The sequence below is a fragment of the Hylobates moloch genome, unplaced genomic scaffold (genome assembly GCF_009828535.3).
Source record: "Hylobates moloch isolate HMO894 unplaced genomic scaffold, HMol_V3 SCAFFOLD_12, whole genome shotgun sequence".
Lineage (NCBI taxonomy): Eukaryota > Metazoa > Chordata > Mammalia > Primates > Hylobatidae > Hylobates > Hylobates moloch.
The window spans coordinates 66437314-66453347 of NW_026652287.1; the positions used below are offsets into that span (position 1 = coordinate 66437314).

General features: G+C 40.9%; 1 protein-coding gene across 7 annotated transcripts in view; it reads right to left on the reverse strand.

The window, feature by feature from the left end:
- Positions 1 to 16034, reverse strand: part of GRIP1 (glutamate receptor interacting protein 1) — a 715306-nt gene that overhangs the window by 50142 nt on the left and 649130 nt on the right. For all 7 annotated transcript variants that reach the window (XM_058426061.1, XM_058426059.1, XM_058426058.1 and 4 more), the window contains 3 exons: positions 4959 to 5103; positions 3453 to 3592; positions 3084 to 3278 (listed from right to left, as the gene is read on the reverse strand). In XM_058426061.1, the coding sequence (XP_058282044.1) occupies positions 3084 to 3278; positions 3453 to 3592; positions 4959 to 5103 (480 nt within the window). The remainder of the gene's footprint in view (positions 1 to 3083; positions 3279 to 3452; positions 3593 to 4958; positions 5104 to 16034) is intronic.

Consider the following 16034-nt stretch of genomic DNA (forward strand, 5'->3'; position numbering starts at 1 on the left):
TCCTTTTATTTTTGTTTTAATTTTTTTTGAGTCATTATCTTGTTCTATTGCCCAGGCTGGAGTGCAGTGGCATGATCTCGGCTCACTGCAATCTCCGCCTACTGGTTCAAGCGATTCTCCTGCCTCAGCCTCCCAAGTAGCTGGGATTACAGGTGTGTGCCATCATGCCTGGCTAATTTTTGTATTTTTAGTAGAGACGGGGTTTCGCCACGTTGCTCAGGCTGGTCTTGAACTCCTGACCTCAGGCGATTTGCCCATCTTAGCTTCCCAAAGTGCTGGGAATACAGGCCTGAGCCACTGCACCCAGCTGTGCCTTGCTTTTGAAAAGTCAACCTCATAAGCACAATCTGGAGAGATGCAATTTAACTGAATATCACAGGTAAAGAAAAGAAAAAAACGCATTCACAAGACTTTGAGATCTTGGTAAACTGTAAGCGCAAAATGAGTGACAGATGTGCCATGACCACTAAAATTCTTATGTTGAGGTAGGTGTCATTGATCAGTTCTCCTGTCTTCAATGATGTCAGTGACAAGCTTGCTTTGCTCCGGGCTGTCAGGCTGTTGTGTGATTTTCCTTTCTGAATGCTACACTTTAACAGGTACACAGGTAAACTGAAGCACATTCATAAGGGAGGCCCACACGATGATAGAGATACTCGTCAGTAAATTATAGAAGACACAGTTAAAGGAACTGGGGCTATTTTGCTTGGAGAAGGAAAGCCTCAACAGAGACCCAATAGCTGTCTCCGAGTATCTAAGGGGCTGTCAGGAGAAGAGGCTTTAGTCTAGTGCAGAATGACCTTGAGGGTATAGCCAGGACTAATAGGCATACTGCAGCTCAATACAAGTGAGAGCTTCAGAGTCAGCAGAGCTACGTGGAGATAGGGGGCTGCCTCAGCACAAGGAACAACCTGTCACCTTGGGCATTCAAGTCCATGCAGCGTGTCTTGGCATGCAGTGAGGCAGGACCTGGCACCAAGGGCTGCACTGGACATCAGACTAGCTGACTCCTAAACCCTTTCCAAACCTGAAATCCTGCCTTCAGCTTCCATGTTCGTTACAAGAATTAATGTGGATTAGTTATGCGAAAGTGCTTTGTAAACTCTAGAGTGTTCTACGTATATAAAGGGTTATGACTATTTTTTCATTACCTTGGAGGACTTCGATTCTATCCTGATTGCCATTGTCTCTAGTTATCCCTTAGTTCCCTTCAACCTCATAAAAATGTCTAAGTTGTAAATGCAAAATGTAATATTATGACTATGATTCAAAATTTCAAAATGCTTCACAAATAACAAATAGTTTTTCATCTTTTATTAGTGAGGGGCAGGTCCTATATTCAGTTTGCTTCTCATGGTCCTGTGTCTGTGGTTTCAAGGAATGGAGAAGCTAAGGTCTTACAGATCACCTTACAGGGAAGAACTAATTAATATCAATAGCACCCTCACAAAAATCTCTGGTAACAAAAATATCTCTACATTAATAAGCAATACACAAAAAATACACAAATAAATAACCAATACACAATAAATTGATAAATAAACCTGAGTCTACTCTGATAGAATGTGACTTCTGTCCTTTACTCAGTGTCTTCTGTGGTCCATCAATTCTCAGGCAATCAGAAGGTCTGTTATTTGGTGGCATAGGCGAACTTGTCACAAGGTATTATGACTTGGAAAAAATAATTGCCAGATAAAGCCCCGATTCTGTTTAGGTGTTCAAAGTATTGTCCCCACTCAACTCCAGTATCATCTCTAATGAAAGTAACAACTTGACAACTTTGAAATATCATCTCCTTTCATTTTTTATTCTAGTTTTTTCTCCCTTCCATTTTTTTTTGTTCACCAGAGGACTTAACAGAGAGTAACACAACATAGGCAGGCTGAGAGAAGGAAACTAGGGAAACCAGGAGAGAGCAAACTGGATACAGACACTCCTAAAAGTACAGTTAACTCAGTGACAAAGCAGCCCTCACACCGATGTGTTCTCTAAACTGTTTATGTGTTTTATTATTTGACTGACTGAAACCCAGAGCAAACAAGGGATTCAGAGGCTGGAATTTACATAGAACATGGGAGAAGGTAAGGCTCAGATGAGGAGAAATACCAAGAAGTTCTGACATACTTCTCTTTTGGATGCTACGGATCACTGGGAAGAAAATATTTTTTAAAAGCTATTAGTTTATGCACTGTATTCAGTCTGACACCTTTTATGTGTTTATATTCCGTGAGTGAGGCTTTTTAATGTAGATAGTATTTCTTCACATGATGATGACACCTATGAAGAAAAATCTACTCTATACTTTCCTACATTGTGATTATAGTGCTCTAATTATAAACATTCAGGGAAAGGGCATGGCGGCTCATGCCTATAATCCCAGCACTTTGGGAGGCCAAGATGGGAGGATTGCTGGAGGCCAGAAGTTTGATACCAGCCTGGACAACATGACAAGACCCCGTATCTATAAAAATTTAAAAATCAGCTGGGTGTGGTGGTGTGTGCATATAGTCTCAGCTACTTAGGAGACTGAGGCAGCAAGATCCCTTGAGTCCAGGAGTTTGAAGCTGTAATGAACTATGATGGTGCCAGGGTATTCTAGCTGGGGTGACAGAGTGAGACCCAGTCTCTAAAAGAAAAAAAAAGTCAGGAGTGGGCAGGAATAAATAGAGTCACAAATCATTGGCTAATCTCTTATGCGCCTCTTCCGAACTCCCCAATCCATCTTTTTGGAAAGCTTGCTGAAAAATAAGACAATGGGGCCTGTATTGAATGAGCCATTTTATTGTATGGTTTGCCTCACATTAATTTAAGCTTGAAGGACAAGCCCTGGATGGGATACTTGGCCATCAGTAGACCTAATGGAGGCCTGTTAGTGTTTGGTAAAGGTTCATGCCTTATAAGCACTAGAAGAAAATGCATGGCCAGCTGAGTGTAAGTATTCAATGTGTTCAATATGAATATGGCTGCACCAAAGCAGACACAAGTTAAAGAAAGATATTCTCCTCATGGAGCAGAGGATGAATCTTGGAGAAGCATGGGCTTCAACAATGACAAGTCCTCTGGGGGATGAAGTAAAGACGTACCTTGATTTCCATAGCCGGTGTCTATTGCAGACCCATCCCATGAATCCACAGCACTGTCCACACTGGGCACCGTGGAGGGGTACATGTCAGAGAGCTTGCCTGGCTTCTGTGCTGGTGAGGAGTCCTCCTCCACATCCCCCAGGTCACTCAAATGGCTAGAAATAGGGAACTTCTTGGGGCTTGATGCTGACTGGGCTTTATAGACAGGAAAGGAGTTTAAGTATCAGAGTAAATTTAAATAAAAATATACCAAAATACTCCATGGCTAGAGATTCGTTTCCCTAGAATTACACACAGACACTAGCACATTCTTTCAAGGAAGAAAATGCACTGGAAATCCTTAATTGTGGCTTTCAATTCACTACTCACCATCTGTCTGTTTCTTAATTTTCAAGGTGACAGTCTCTCCTGCCATCTGTAACAAATGGATGGCTTCACTCAGAGGCTTCCCTTTCAAGCTGCTGCTATTGATGGCTAGGATTCGGTCTCCTATGTGGATTGCACCAGTTCTGAAAAACCAAATAGTAATAGGAGAGGTAGAAATAATTCCTGTATGGTACTCAATATAAATTCCCTGACATACCTTATACATTCATCATAATAAAGACTTTGCAAAGATCTCCAGAAGTCCCTTCTTGCTTTCTCCTGGGCAATGTTATAAGATAATTGCATCTGTTGTGGATTACTTTTTAGTTTCCAATAAAATTTTAAAAATTGTTTTAATTAGTTATTAAAATGAACTGTGTTTTTTAATTCCAAGAAAGCTGAGTCATTGGGTAAGCCCCCTAAAAATCCCAAGAAAATGAACAATGTCGAATGACAAATGTAGTGGATAGCATGGAGCATCCTTTCTTTCTACAGATTTTTTTTTTTATTTTTTTTGAGATGGAGCCTCTCTGTGTCACCCAGGCTGGAGTCCAGTGGCGCGATCTCGGCTCACTGCAACATCCGCCTCCCGGGTTCAAGCAATTCTCCAGCCTCAGCCTCCCAAGTAGCTGGGATTACAGGCAAGCACCACCATGCCCAGCTAATTTTTGTATTTTTAGTAGAGATGAGGTTTCACCATCTTGGCTAGGCTGGTCTTGAACTGACCTCATGATCCATCCGCCTCGGCCTCCCAAAGTTCTGGGTTAACAGGTGTGAGCTAATTTCTAAGGTACATTGCAGCTCCAACATTTTGCAATGCTGTGTCTCTATTTTGCTAGCCACTGTTTTCAACTGTTAGCAGGAACAATGCATTTGTGTATTCCTGAGCTGGGTTACTGGAGGGCAGATTTGCTTACAGGGTTTGTTATATGTCCAACAACACATCTCAGAAAGAAATGCAGTTTAGCGGAGGGTGGGGAGTGGGTGTGTGTGTACATCATTGCCAAAGGAAAAAATGGACATTCCAACCTTTAAGACATTGTTAAAATGGGTTACTACACTTTGTTTCCCATAATCCTTGAAGATGATGTCTGTATCATCCTTTTCTGAAAACACAGCAGCTAAGTGTGGCACCTGTCAGGTAACAGAGGCTCAGCAAGTGTTTGCTGAATGAAATTGGACAAGCTGTTCAACCTCCCTGAACTTTAGTTTCCTCCTCTCAAAATGGACACAATACAAATCCGCCTTCAGTCAATTGTGGTCAGCTTATACATTTCAGAGAGTAGTATCAATGCTAAGCCCATGACACATCTTTTACTGCCTGTAAGATGTCCCTCAGAGTCAAGTCGGAGCTCTGCCTGAGAGTTCCCAAGCTCTAAGATCAATCCTTTGTGCAGATTTTTAAAAGCCAACAGATAACCACAGAGAGAGGAGAATGTTTTTATGTGGTTGTGAGGAAGGAAGCCCATCTCAGACACAGGTAATTATAACAGTTACTTCAAATTTTACCTTTCAGCTAATCCCCCTTTAGTGAGGCTTGAAATGATTATAGGATCAAACGGCTCTTCAGTTCCTGAAATTGTGATGCCAAGGGGCCCCCCATAGCGTTTAAGCTCCACGGTGTAAATAATTGCTCCAGAACTTTCTTGCTCATCTGTAATAAATGCCAAGGAATCATAATTGATTTCTTTGGGAAAAGCAAAAGAGTAAGATACATAGATTCATACATAAAGTAAGAATTCAAAACATCCTCGTCAAAGTATCATGTCGCAGAAAATAATTATTTTGGGAAGTAGCATTTCCTTAGTAGGATCTTACATTCAAATACAGGGATATAGTCATTGTCAGTGCCAGGGGAGAGGAACACTGCCTAATGACTTATGTTTTAAATGTGTGAGATCTGCCCAGCTGGGGCTGCAGGACCTTTCAACTGTGTCCATGTCTAGGACAGTGCTTACCTAGCATTTAGTAAGTGTGCAGTAAATACCTGCGAAATAAACATACGGCTGAGGAGGCATTATAATATGAGAGGAGAGAGTCACTCAGTAACAAAGAAGACATCGGGTCACGCTGTTTCCGTTTTAAGCTTTACATGCAAGCTAACTTTTGATATAGAAAAGTGGATTTTGCTAAGGGTTGGAACAAATAACATATATATGGTTAAGTGGAACTTAGATAAGTAAACTTGAAGACAACAGCAAGAAATTTAGAATCTCTTACATATCATTCCACTGACTGTCTTCTAATGTGAGTCCTATTAGTGAATTACGGATATTAAAGTGGAGGTTTGAATGATCATCTCTCTTTCAATGGAGTAACAGCTGTTGTAAGCTATGTTTATGTTGTAAGTTATGTCATAAACTAATTTTGGCTATTCAACGTTATTATAGTGGAAGACACTTGTGAATGTGCTCTGCCTAAAGCACTGGCCAGAAAGATATCATGGGCCTCCTTCAACATGATGGGTATTGTGATGGTGTCAGGGTTGCAGATAAGAAGTCTCAGAATTCAAAGGTTTTATTTGCTTCTGACATGCTTAAAGTTCTTGGGCACTTCTCGTTTTATTCCTTGGGCCTGGGAGCTGTGAGTGGTTAAGGAACTGTTTCATTTCTGCACCTAAGGATACAATGAAATGGTTCAGTGGCTACTTTAACAAAATAGTCAGCTTTTACAGTCAGACTACATCCTAGTGAAGCATTAACATGGCTACATTTTTGCAGTGAGCAGCTGTTCATTTACGATATGAAACCCTAAAATAAGGAGGAAAAGCAGAGCTTGAATTAACAATTCAATTATTTGTGTTTGCAGTGAAGAATTAGGATGAATATAAAATGAAAGGTCTATCAAGTCATTTGGGAAGCAATGTGTTCTCTCTCGCCAGCACTTACTTCACTTCTGGCCATAGATTGGGAGTTTTGAATGCAGCCATCACCTCCACTTTCTGAGTGCTCTACTCAATGTATTTGCTCCACACATTCAGAACTAAAGACCATCCGCCACACACTGCAATGCTTAAGTCCACATTTTAGGGCACAAAATCTTCAACATTGGGCTCAAATTTACATTAGCAGCTGAGAAGCTCCCATATCAAGCCTAAAACAGCTCTGTTTGCTTATTCACAAGTTTCTTCTGGGCTGATGCTGAAGTTGTGGCCAATAGGCTGGTGATGATCTGCTAAGGGCTCCGGAGAGAAACATCAAGATAGAGGGTAACTGAATAACGGGCAGAGGTCAAAAGTCTAAATTTTCCTACAGTACGATATTTTGTCACCTTTCAGAGCTGGCTTTGACCTAAATGAACAGAGTACTATTGGAGAGATTACATGTACTTTGCAGCCCTCATCATCAACAATATTCTGGATGAAATTCTGAATGAGTCATTTGATTAGTAGTCCCTGGCACAGTTAAACATTAGTTACTGCTGGACACTCTGTGTGGGCCATTCAGTGGAGGTGTGTATGCCATAGGAAAGAACTTGACCCCTTATTGCCCTCTGCCTAAGGCAAGCGTGAGCACAAACTTGTCAATGGGTGCCAAGCATTTTGGGTTGGAGCATCTGCTCTTTATGGGTTTTGGGGAGAAGGACAGTTGCCCAGGACCTGGGGAGAAGGACAGTTGCCCAGGACCTGGAGATCCAAGAACCAGTGGGAAGTGTCCACTGAAACTGCGGTCCAGATGAAAACAAACATTGGTCTATGGAAGGGGAGTTGGGGGTAGTCCCATTCATTGGGAGAAGGGGGGCACCTGGTTCTACTCAGCTGATTCTGCAGAGTGAGTATTCCATGTTATTTTTCGACAATGTAACTTGCGACGCAAAGATGACAAAATAATACCAGAGATGAAGTAAATGGCTTTAGGATAGTCTGTTTCAAGCTGCCTTATTTGGAGACATTTTTTTATTGGCATCTGAGTCCTCACTGACTAGAAGGCAATTGTTAGGTCACCCAGTGAGTTTAGATAGTGATGGAGATGCAAATCTGGGAAATGGTACCTCTTAACTAAGAAGGACACATTCCTGTGATTACACTGGAGGGGAAACAGGATGACATGATATTCTATTTAAATTATGACAGAAATGGAAGCTGATTTCTGTTTTCTTTAACAAATAAATTGCCAAAAACACAAAAGAGAAAGGAGATTTGGCCAGGCACGGTGGCTCACACCTGTAATCCCAGCGCTTTGGGAGGCCGAGGTGGGTGGACCACCTGAGGTCAGGAGTTCAAGACCAGCCTGGCCAACATGATGAATCCTCGTCTTTACTAAAAATACAAAAATTAGCCAGGCGTGGTGCCTCGTGCCTGTAGTCTCAGCTACTTGGGAGGCTGAAGCAGGAGAATCACTTGAACTCAGAAAGTGGAAGTTGCAGTGAGCTGAGATCATGTCACTGCTCTCCAGCCTGGGCGATGGAGCGAGACTCTGTCTCAAAAAAAAAAAAAAAAAAAAAAAGAGAAAAGGGAGATTTAGGAGACATTACAATCAAAAGCAATGAGTAGATCATTTAGGATTCTGATTAAAACCAACTGTTATAAAAAGGTATCTATTGGCCAGGCGCAGTGGCTCATGGCTGTAATCCCAGCACTTTGGGAGGGCAAAGTAGGCGGATCACCTTAGGTCAGGAGTTTGAGACCAGACTGGCCAACATGTCAAAACCCCGTCTCTACTAAAAATACAAAAATTAGCCAAGTGTGGTGGCATGTGCCTGTAGTCCCACCTACTCAGGAGGCTGAGGCAGGAGAATTGCTTAAACCTGGGAGGTGGAGGTTGCAGTGAGCCAAGATTGTGCCACTGCCCTCCAGGCTGAGTGACACAGCAAGACACCCTCTAAAAAAAAAAAAAGCTATGTATTTTTCTATCGGAAAGATTGCTTTAAAAAAACAGTTGGTTTTAATTAGGATTTTATATATATATCAGGGAAATGTGAACATTGAGTGAATATTTTATAATATTAAAAATATTGCTAATGATGATGTTATTTAGTTATGTGTTTTAAAAGAGTATTTTTTAGGCATACGTTTGTAAAAAGATGGGATGATGCCTGCAATTTCTTCATAACTCCACCAGTGAGGTGGAGAAACCAGACTGAGAGGGGTGATGAAGCAAGGTTGGTTGTTAGCAAATCGCTGTTAACACTGGATGATGCATGGTGATTCATTATGCTATTTTTATTTTTGTATATATTTTGAATTTAATAACAAGCCTTTGAAAAAGAAAATAATATCAATTCCCTTAGAAAGCCCTATGTGGATGCCTTGTGTAAACAGATATTTAATTAGTCTGGCTTTCCTTTCATAGACGGTGGTGATGGCTGCCCGCACAGTCTTTTCCAGACCATATGGCCTGTCTGCCCACAAGACAAGCTCTCCAGGGCATCCCACTGCCACTGGCTCTTGAGAAGGGCCCCACTGTGGCTCTGCCCAGTTTTTCACAGCAATGGCTTCCTCCTAAACAGTCTTCCTGCTTGGGATCCAGCCTTTGCCCCTCCTCCCCAATTCTATTTTCACCAATGCTGCCAACATATAATTTCTTCTCTTTCCTTCCCAGAATATTTTTAAAACATAAATCTGAATATGTTACTCTCTTACTTAAAGCTTTTCATTGGTTCCTCAGTTCTTTAAGAATAAAATACAACCCCTTTGCAAGAGCTGAGCTGGCCCCCAGAGGGTCACACCATTCTCCCCCACCCCAATCCAATCTGCTAAATTCTCTCTTCATAGAACCACTGCAGTTCCTTAAATAGCACTTTTCTAACATCTTTAGCCCTTGCACCTGTTACTCCCTATGCACAAACACCTTTCTCCCATTTGTTATCCTGTAGAATTTCTACTTTTACTTTAAAGCTTGGCTCACTCTCATCCTTCAGAAAACCTTCCTGGTGGCTTAGCTGGAGGGGCTAGAGGCCTTCCTATGAGACCCAAAGCTTCGGTGCATTCTTCTGATGTTTCTAAACTTTTATTTTCATTCTTGCTCTCAAACAAGGAGAAGAGTGAAATTATTTTTAAATTCTCCTTAATGAGAGAAGTTAAATATTAAGGACTGGAATTCCATCAGGTATGATTGAGATTTGGAGGGCCACAAACTATTATAATGTAATATCCAAGCTATCACAAGAACCAATTTTTAAGAACCAATTTTTGCCCCCCTTGAGAATGCATGTTCTAGCATACGCCTTTCACTCTATGTTTTAAGGATCTCACTACTTGGTTCTTCATTAGAATAAGATTACCTTGAAAACAGAGATTTTTAACTTCATATCCCCATAGCCTAGAACTATGTCTGGGTTCCCAGGCTGAGATCTCCAGAAGAGTTTTGCGAGTCAGCTTCCCTGCTATGCCAAGGTCTAGTTTCCTTTTCCAAGACATGTGATGCAAACCCAATCTCATTCAAAGTTTGAGAATACAACCTCGGCTGCCATTGTGGGGACAAGCAAACCTAGAATTTCCTCCCTCCACCGTGCCAGGAGTGTTGAGTCAGCTTCAGGTTCAACTGCCAATTCCACCTGCCTTCTCGGGCTTTAGCTCAACTGGCATCTGTGAGGCCCTGCAGCTTAGGAGGAGGGTAATAACCGCCATTTAAGAAGGAATACTCAGACTTTTTTGGAGATTGAGGCACTCCTAGATACACTCTCCTTGAGGCTGCTCCAGTGTAGAAGTCTTAAAAAGGAGCAACTAGGGTGTTTATCTAGAAGAGAAACTTCTGAGAAAGAAAAATGTAGAATCACTAGTAAGTTTCAAAGTGAGGCTAAGCAGATGTTAATGATATTCTAAACAGCTTTTATATCACAACAGAAGGTTTGCAACGATTAGTGAAAGGCAGGAAAGGGGGCAAGCCTACTTGTTTGTTCTGCTCAGCTCTAGTTAAGAAAATTAATGGAAGCACGGAACAGATGCAAAATTGCTGCATTACTTATCTGCAATGTTATTTTCAGGCTTCTTGAGTGCCGCCTGTTTAACAAAATGAATGCTACCTGGCTTGAATCCATAATGGTAGCTGCTTCTGTGGCCAAATAGGAGGCTTGGATTTGGGAGAGAGCCTTTGGAAGGCATACATGTGCAGGTCAGTCAAAGTTCACTTCAACTAAAAGTGATGGAGTTAATTTTAGAGTATGGCTAAATTTCTTGGAGTCAGACAGGCCTGAGAAAGTGAACCATTTGAACAACACTCTCTGCAGCTCCCTTATTGCTGCACGGTCATTTTACATCGGCATGTCACAATGATATACCAAGAGATGTGCAAGCAATTGTTGAGTGTTTCAGAGTAGAATTCAAATTCCTTTGTGTAAGTGATAATTTTAAGTCTCAGAACTAGGTTTGTTTGTGACAGCATTTCTCAAAGTGTAGTTCTAGGACTAGCAGTTTTGGCATCATCTGCGAACTCGTTAAAAATGCAAATTCTCAAGTTTGCATTTGACTGAGAATCCCTACCCCACACACCAACAGGGATGGCAACTCTGGGAGAGGGGCCTAGTCATCTGTGTTTTAACATCTTCTGGGTGATTCCGATGCACACTCAAGCTTGCGAGCCATCCCTTTATGAGATCAAGCATGGAGAAAAGAGAAAAGTACTTTTTCTCATAGGTCCTTCTTGCAGCCAGCTTCTTGCCAACACACCACCTTCCACTGCTCCTAGGACAGCCAAGATCATTCTTGGGAGCTTGGAATGGGGCATCTCTGCTACACAAATACTCCAATCTGGGTTTAGGGGAAAAAGCTACTGCAAATTACTTAGCTTGGCTTAACACTGGTAAACTATATATATTTGAAGCCCAAAATATGAATCTGTCTTCAAAGGACTAATTTAATCCGTAATAAGGCCGTATAAAGGTTATTTGCTTTGAATAGGACAAGCTGCAGCCTGAAAATGGTTTTTTTTACACAGATTACAGCCCATGAAGGTAAAGTATTGATTTATGGTCTCCAAAAATATGCTATATATTAGAGTAATATTCCCCAAACCAAGCGAGAAATCATTAATAGCTGTATATTTGATGGACAAGAAGGTGGTAATACAAAGCCGACTTTTGAAAACCGTATGTGATAGATTTGCAAACCTCTGTCTCTTCCTGCAAATCCTGAAAAGTCTCTACTGCTTTGCTTCAGGGTTTCCTCTCAGGCCCTAGCCAGGTCTTCCAACTCTTCTCATTTACTTTTGACTCAGAAGCCATCAAGGCAAAACAATAGATTTTTTCAAGAGGATTATTTGCATTGCTGAGGATCTGGGGATTGGGTAGCAGCCTCAGGAATCCCAGAGCCTTGGACCCACGCAAGAACCACTGGACACTATCTGAGTTACATTCCTTCAGTAATGGAAGATGACAAATGCAGAAGTTCCTGAAGGCAGGATGGTGGCTGAATCCAGAGTGAGGGAGGAAAATGCCTACAACCCCAAGTGTTCCAAAAGATTTGGCCATTGTTAAAGAAAGCTGAAATTCACTTTTAAAATATCCAAATACAGTAATGACCGTTGATAGTCAGCATTCATTGGGCCTCAGTAGGTGCAAACTTATTGGTGAGTTCTTAAATATATGACCTCCTTTAGGCCAGGCACGTTGGCTCACGCCTGTAAATCCCAGCACTTTGGGAGGCAGAGGCGGGCACCTTACCTGAGGTCAGGAGTTTGAGACTAGCCTGCCCAACATGGCAAAACCCCGTCTCTACTAAAAATACAAAAAATTAGCTGGGCATGGTGGCGGGCACCTGTAATCCCAGCTACTTGGGAGGCTGAGGCAGGAGAATTGGTTGAACCTGGAAGGTGGAGGTTGCAGTGAGCCGAGATTGTGCCATTGCACTCCAGCCTGGGTGACAAGAGCAAAATTCCGTCTCAAAAAAAAAAAAAAAAATATATACACACACACACACACACACACACACACACACACACACACACACACACACATCTCCTCCTTTAATCCTTAAAACAGCCATGTAAAGTAAGCATTAAATGGACATTTACAGATGAGGAAACTGATGCTCAGAGAAGTTAGTTTGCCTAAATTTCCCAGATTGTCAGTTGTGAAGCCAGTCTGGCATTCTTAGTCTTTCATTCTACTGTTTCCCCCAGCTTGGGCTAGAAACAGAGTTAATTCAGACTCTCTTGAATGGCTCATTCAGCGCTTTCATAAAGTGATTAAAACCAATGGTCACTAACCAAGTCCAGTGGGCCTCATTCTTGTTTTAAGTCCTTTAATGGCTCCCCATTGGTTTCTGGGATAAAATTCAAATTTCTTAACATGATTTACAAGGCCCATAATGACTTGGCTCCAGTACACCTTTCTAGCTTACCTACTACCAAGTCCTTGCACACGTTATGCTTGAGCCATATCTGCCTACTAGAGTGTGCCATGCTCTCCCTAACTTTCTACACCACTTCACAAATCCCTTCGACACCAAGGTTGTTAGAATCTTTTCCTTGAGGTCCTCAGGCTCAAATGGATGCTGTTACATTCTCTTACCGTTGTGGAATATTTTGTGCATATCCTTACGACATTCATCATATTGTTAATTATTGATTTTTGGTGGTAACTGATTTAAGGGCAGGATTGTGTCCCTTTTATCTAAGAACTGGTAGTCCATAGCACATTGCCTGATACTTTGTAGACAATAAACGAATGCTGATGGCATGACTGAAAATCGAGGGCGTTAGCAGCATTTGGGAATAATTCTACCATCTCCTTGGGTAAGGTACACAGCAGGGTAGCGAGACTTGGGAAGCTGGAAGAAATGCTTACATTTTGAAGCAGTATCTGTTAAATCCCAATTGCAGTACAAGCTAGCTTAGGAAACCAAGTTACATCAAGTATAGTTATAAACTTCCTGTGACCGGAGAGAGAATCATCACTGAAGGATGGAGAGCAACCAGCAGTTAAAGGACTGGAAAACTCCTGCAGTGCAGAAGGCCCACATTAGTATGAGCAATATTTCTGGGGGTGGAGAATATACACTGAATATTACCATTCAAAAATATTGAGACGAAGCATGACAACTATTTAATATGATAGTTCTAATCACCAGCATAATTTCAGATTAGGCATTATATCAAACTTTCAAAATCAGTGACTGTCCAGAGGGTCAATGCTTATTTTCTACTCAGTCATATCTTGATCAAGGATCAGAACGAATGCAGAGAAAGGGATTTCAGGAGGTAATTAGAATACCAACAGTCCCCACTTATTGAGTGGAGTATGGACTGTGCCAGTATTTCCTTCAGTAAGCTACAATAGCTCCCTGAGATGGGTATTATTATGTAGACATTACTGAAAATGGGACCAAATCTCAGACAAGTTTAGCAAGTTGCCCAAACTCTCACAGCTCAAATGTGGTACAGCCGAGCTTTAAACTGAGGTCTGATTTTTTTTAAAAGAATTTATTTCAATAGCTTTAAGGGTACAAGTGATTTTTCATTACCTGGATGAATCGTATAGTGGTGAAGCCTGAGATTTTGGTGCACCCAGCACCCAAGTGGTGTACACTGTACCCAATATGTAGTTTTTGTTGGCCCTCATCCCCCTTCTACCCTCTCTTCTTCTGAGTTCTTATATCATGTCTGATTTTAAAACATTTGTTCTTTGTGAAGATTTAGTTTGCCTTTAAATAATCTGTGGTCAGGCTTTACATTTTGAATAATATTTTTTTTCCTCCCTTACTTTGCTCTGAATAAAAATGAATTCAGGTACTCAAATTATATATATAATATTATGAGGGAAGAGGATACTAGGATCATATAAATTCTTCCAAATCAATAACTGAAAAATTTTCAAAGAGTGATCTTTTATAAAACTATGTCTGAATGAGTATATATTTCTGTATATCAATATGAGAAAATCTGGTTTGGGTAAGCATGTCTCTCATGCTAATATTTATAGTCTTATTTTAGGTGGTTGTATGTTTTTCAATGGAAGGTTTAGGATTTTAAAAACAGAGCCTCTTAAAATTAAAACATATTTAATAAGCACAATAACTATCATAATAGTATACATAGGGATTGTAGGGGAAGGGTATAAAAGAGGAAAATGAGGCAAAGGAAATCAGTAACTGAAAATAAGATCTAGCTCTCTAAGTGCTCAGTTGTTTCAGAAACTCCTGCCAACTGGTAGACACAGCCTGGCTTTGAAACTGGATGCATTGCCAGCTGTGCACACTATATATATTCATCTCTGGCTTGGCTTTTTCACTTTGCAAGGGAAAGTAGCTGACATCTGCTGAGCAGGGCAAATCATGCAAAACAGGTTTCTCCACAAGGCTTTGCTTCTTCACTAGGACAGAATCCAGGCTGATGCTAAAGGCTTCCTCCCTATTTTGAAATAAATCCCCAAAAGAAAGTGCAAGTGAAGCAGGCTTGTAAGGAGAGAAATGCAAATGTTGGCACAGAAAATCAGTTGCTTAAGAAATAATGAGTGCAAACCTGTGTGTATTTTTAAACATGGTTATAAAATATATTTGGATATAATCATCATTATCAATTGTACTGATGGATGCAACTATAGATTTTTTTTTTTACTTTGAATAGCAATCATAAACACATAGCCTGACATAACCATGAACCCTAGATCTAGATGACCTGATTAAGGAAATCCCAGAACATTGCCACAACTTCATTATTGGTTGCAATGAAATTATATACAGTAGACGCTCTCTTAACCAATCTCCACTTAACCAATTTACTGAATTAATTGTGGCTATTCGTCCTCCATCATAAAATGTACAGACCAATGCCATGGCATGCTCCAGAGCGATAGGTTTCTTTATGCAGCCCCTCTGCACTTCTGCTCCTGCTCCTGCTTGAGTTGTAAACTTCAAAATTTAGAGGCAATTATGTTTATTCCTAAACCTGTTTATGCCAGCTGTACTTGTTATTTTAACTATGTAATTTAATTAATCTTATATAACCTATGAAATATGAATGTAGTTGTTCTATGAAAACAAAATCCAACGGTTTGGAAAGATTCAATAAGGGTTCGTTAGGCAAAAATCTATGGCCAAGTGCAGTGGCTCACACCTGTAATCCCAGCACTTTGGGAGGCCGAGGTGGGCAGATCACTTGAGGTCAGGAGTTTGAGACCAGCCTGGCCAACATGGCAAACTCCATCTCTACTAAAAGTACAACAATTAGCCAGGAAAGGTGACGCACACCAGTAATTCCAGCTACTCAGGAGGCTGAGGCACAAGAATTGCTTGAACTTGGGAGGTGGAGGTTGCAGTGAGCAGAGCTGGCGCCACTTCACTCCATGGCACACTCCAGCCTGGGTGTGCCACGCAAAACAAACAAACAAACAAAAAAATCTACTGTTAATTACCTAGTGGAAAAACTCTAAAACATTGGGGAAAACCAAAATCTAGGTGGAGGAGGCATTCAGATTGCTATAAATTCTTTAAAGTCTCACTGCATTAAAAACCAAACCAAACCAAAATAAAACTGGAAGTCATAAAATATATATTGTGGATATGGTTTAGACAAACAAACAAAAAGACTTGTAACTATAATCAGCAGAACCATATTAATAGGAAAGGCCTTGGCTTTACCCACAAGATTGGCAAAATTGTAAATTAAATGTTTACTTTATCGATCCACATCACATTCTGTAATTCCCCAC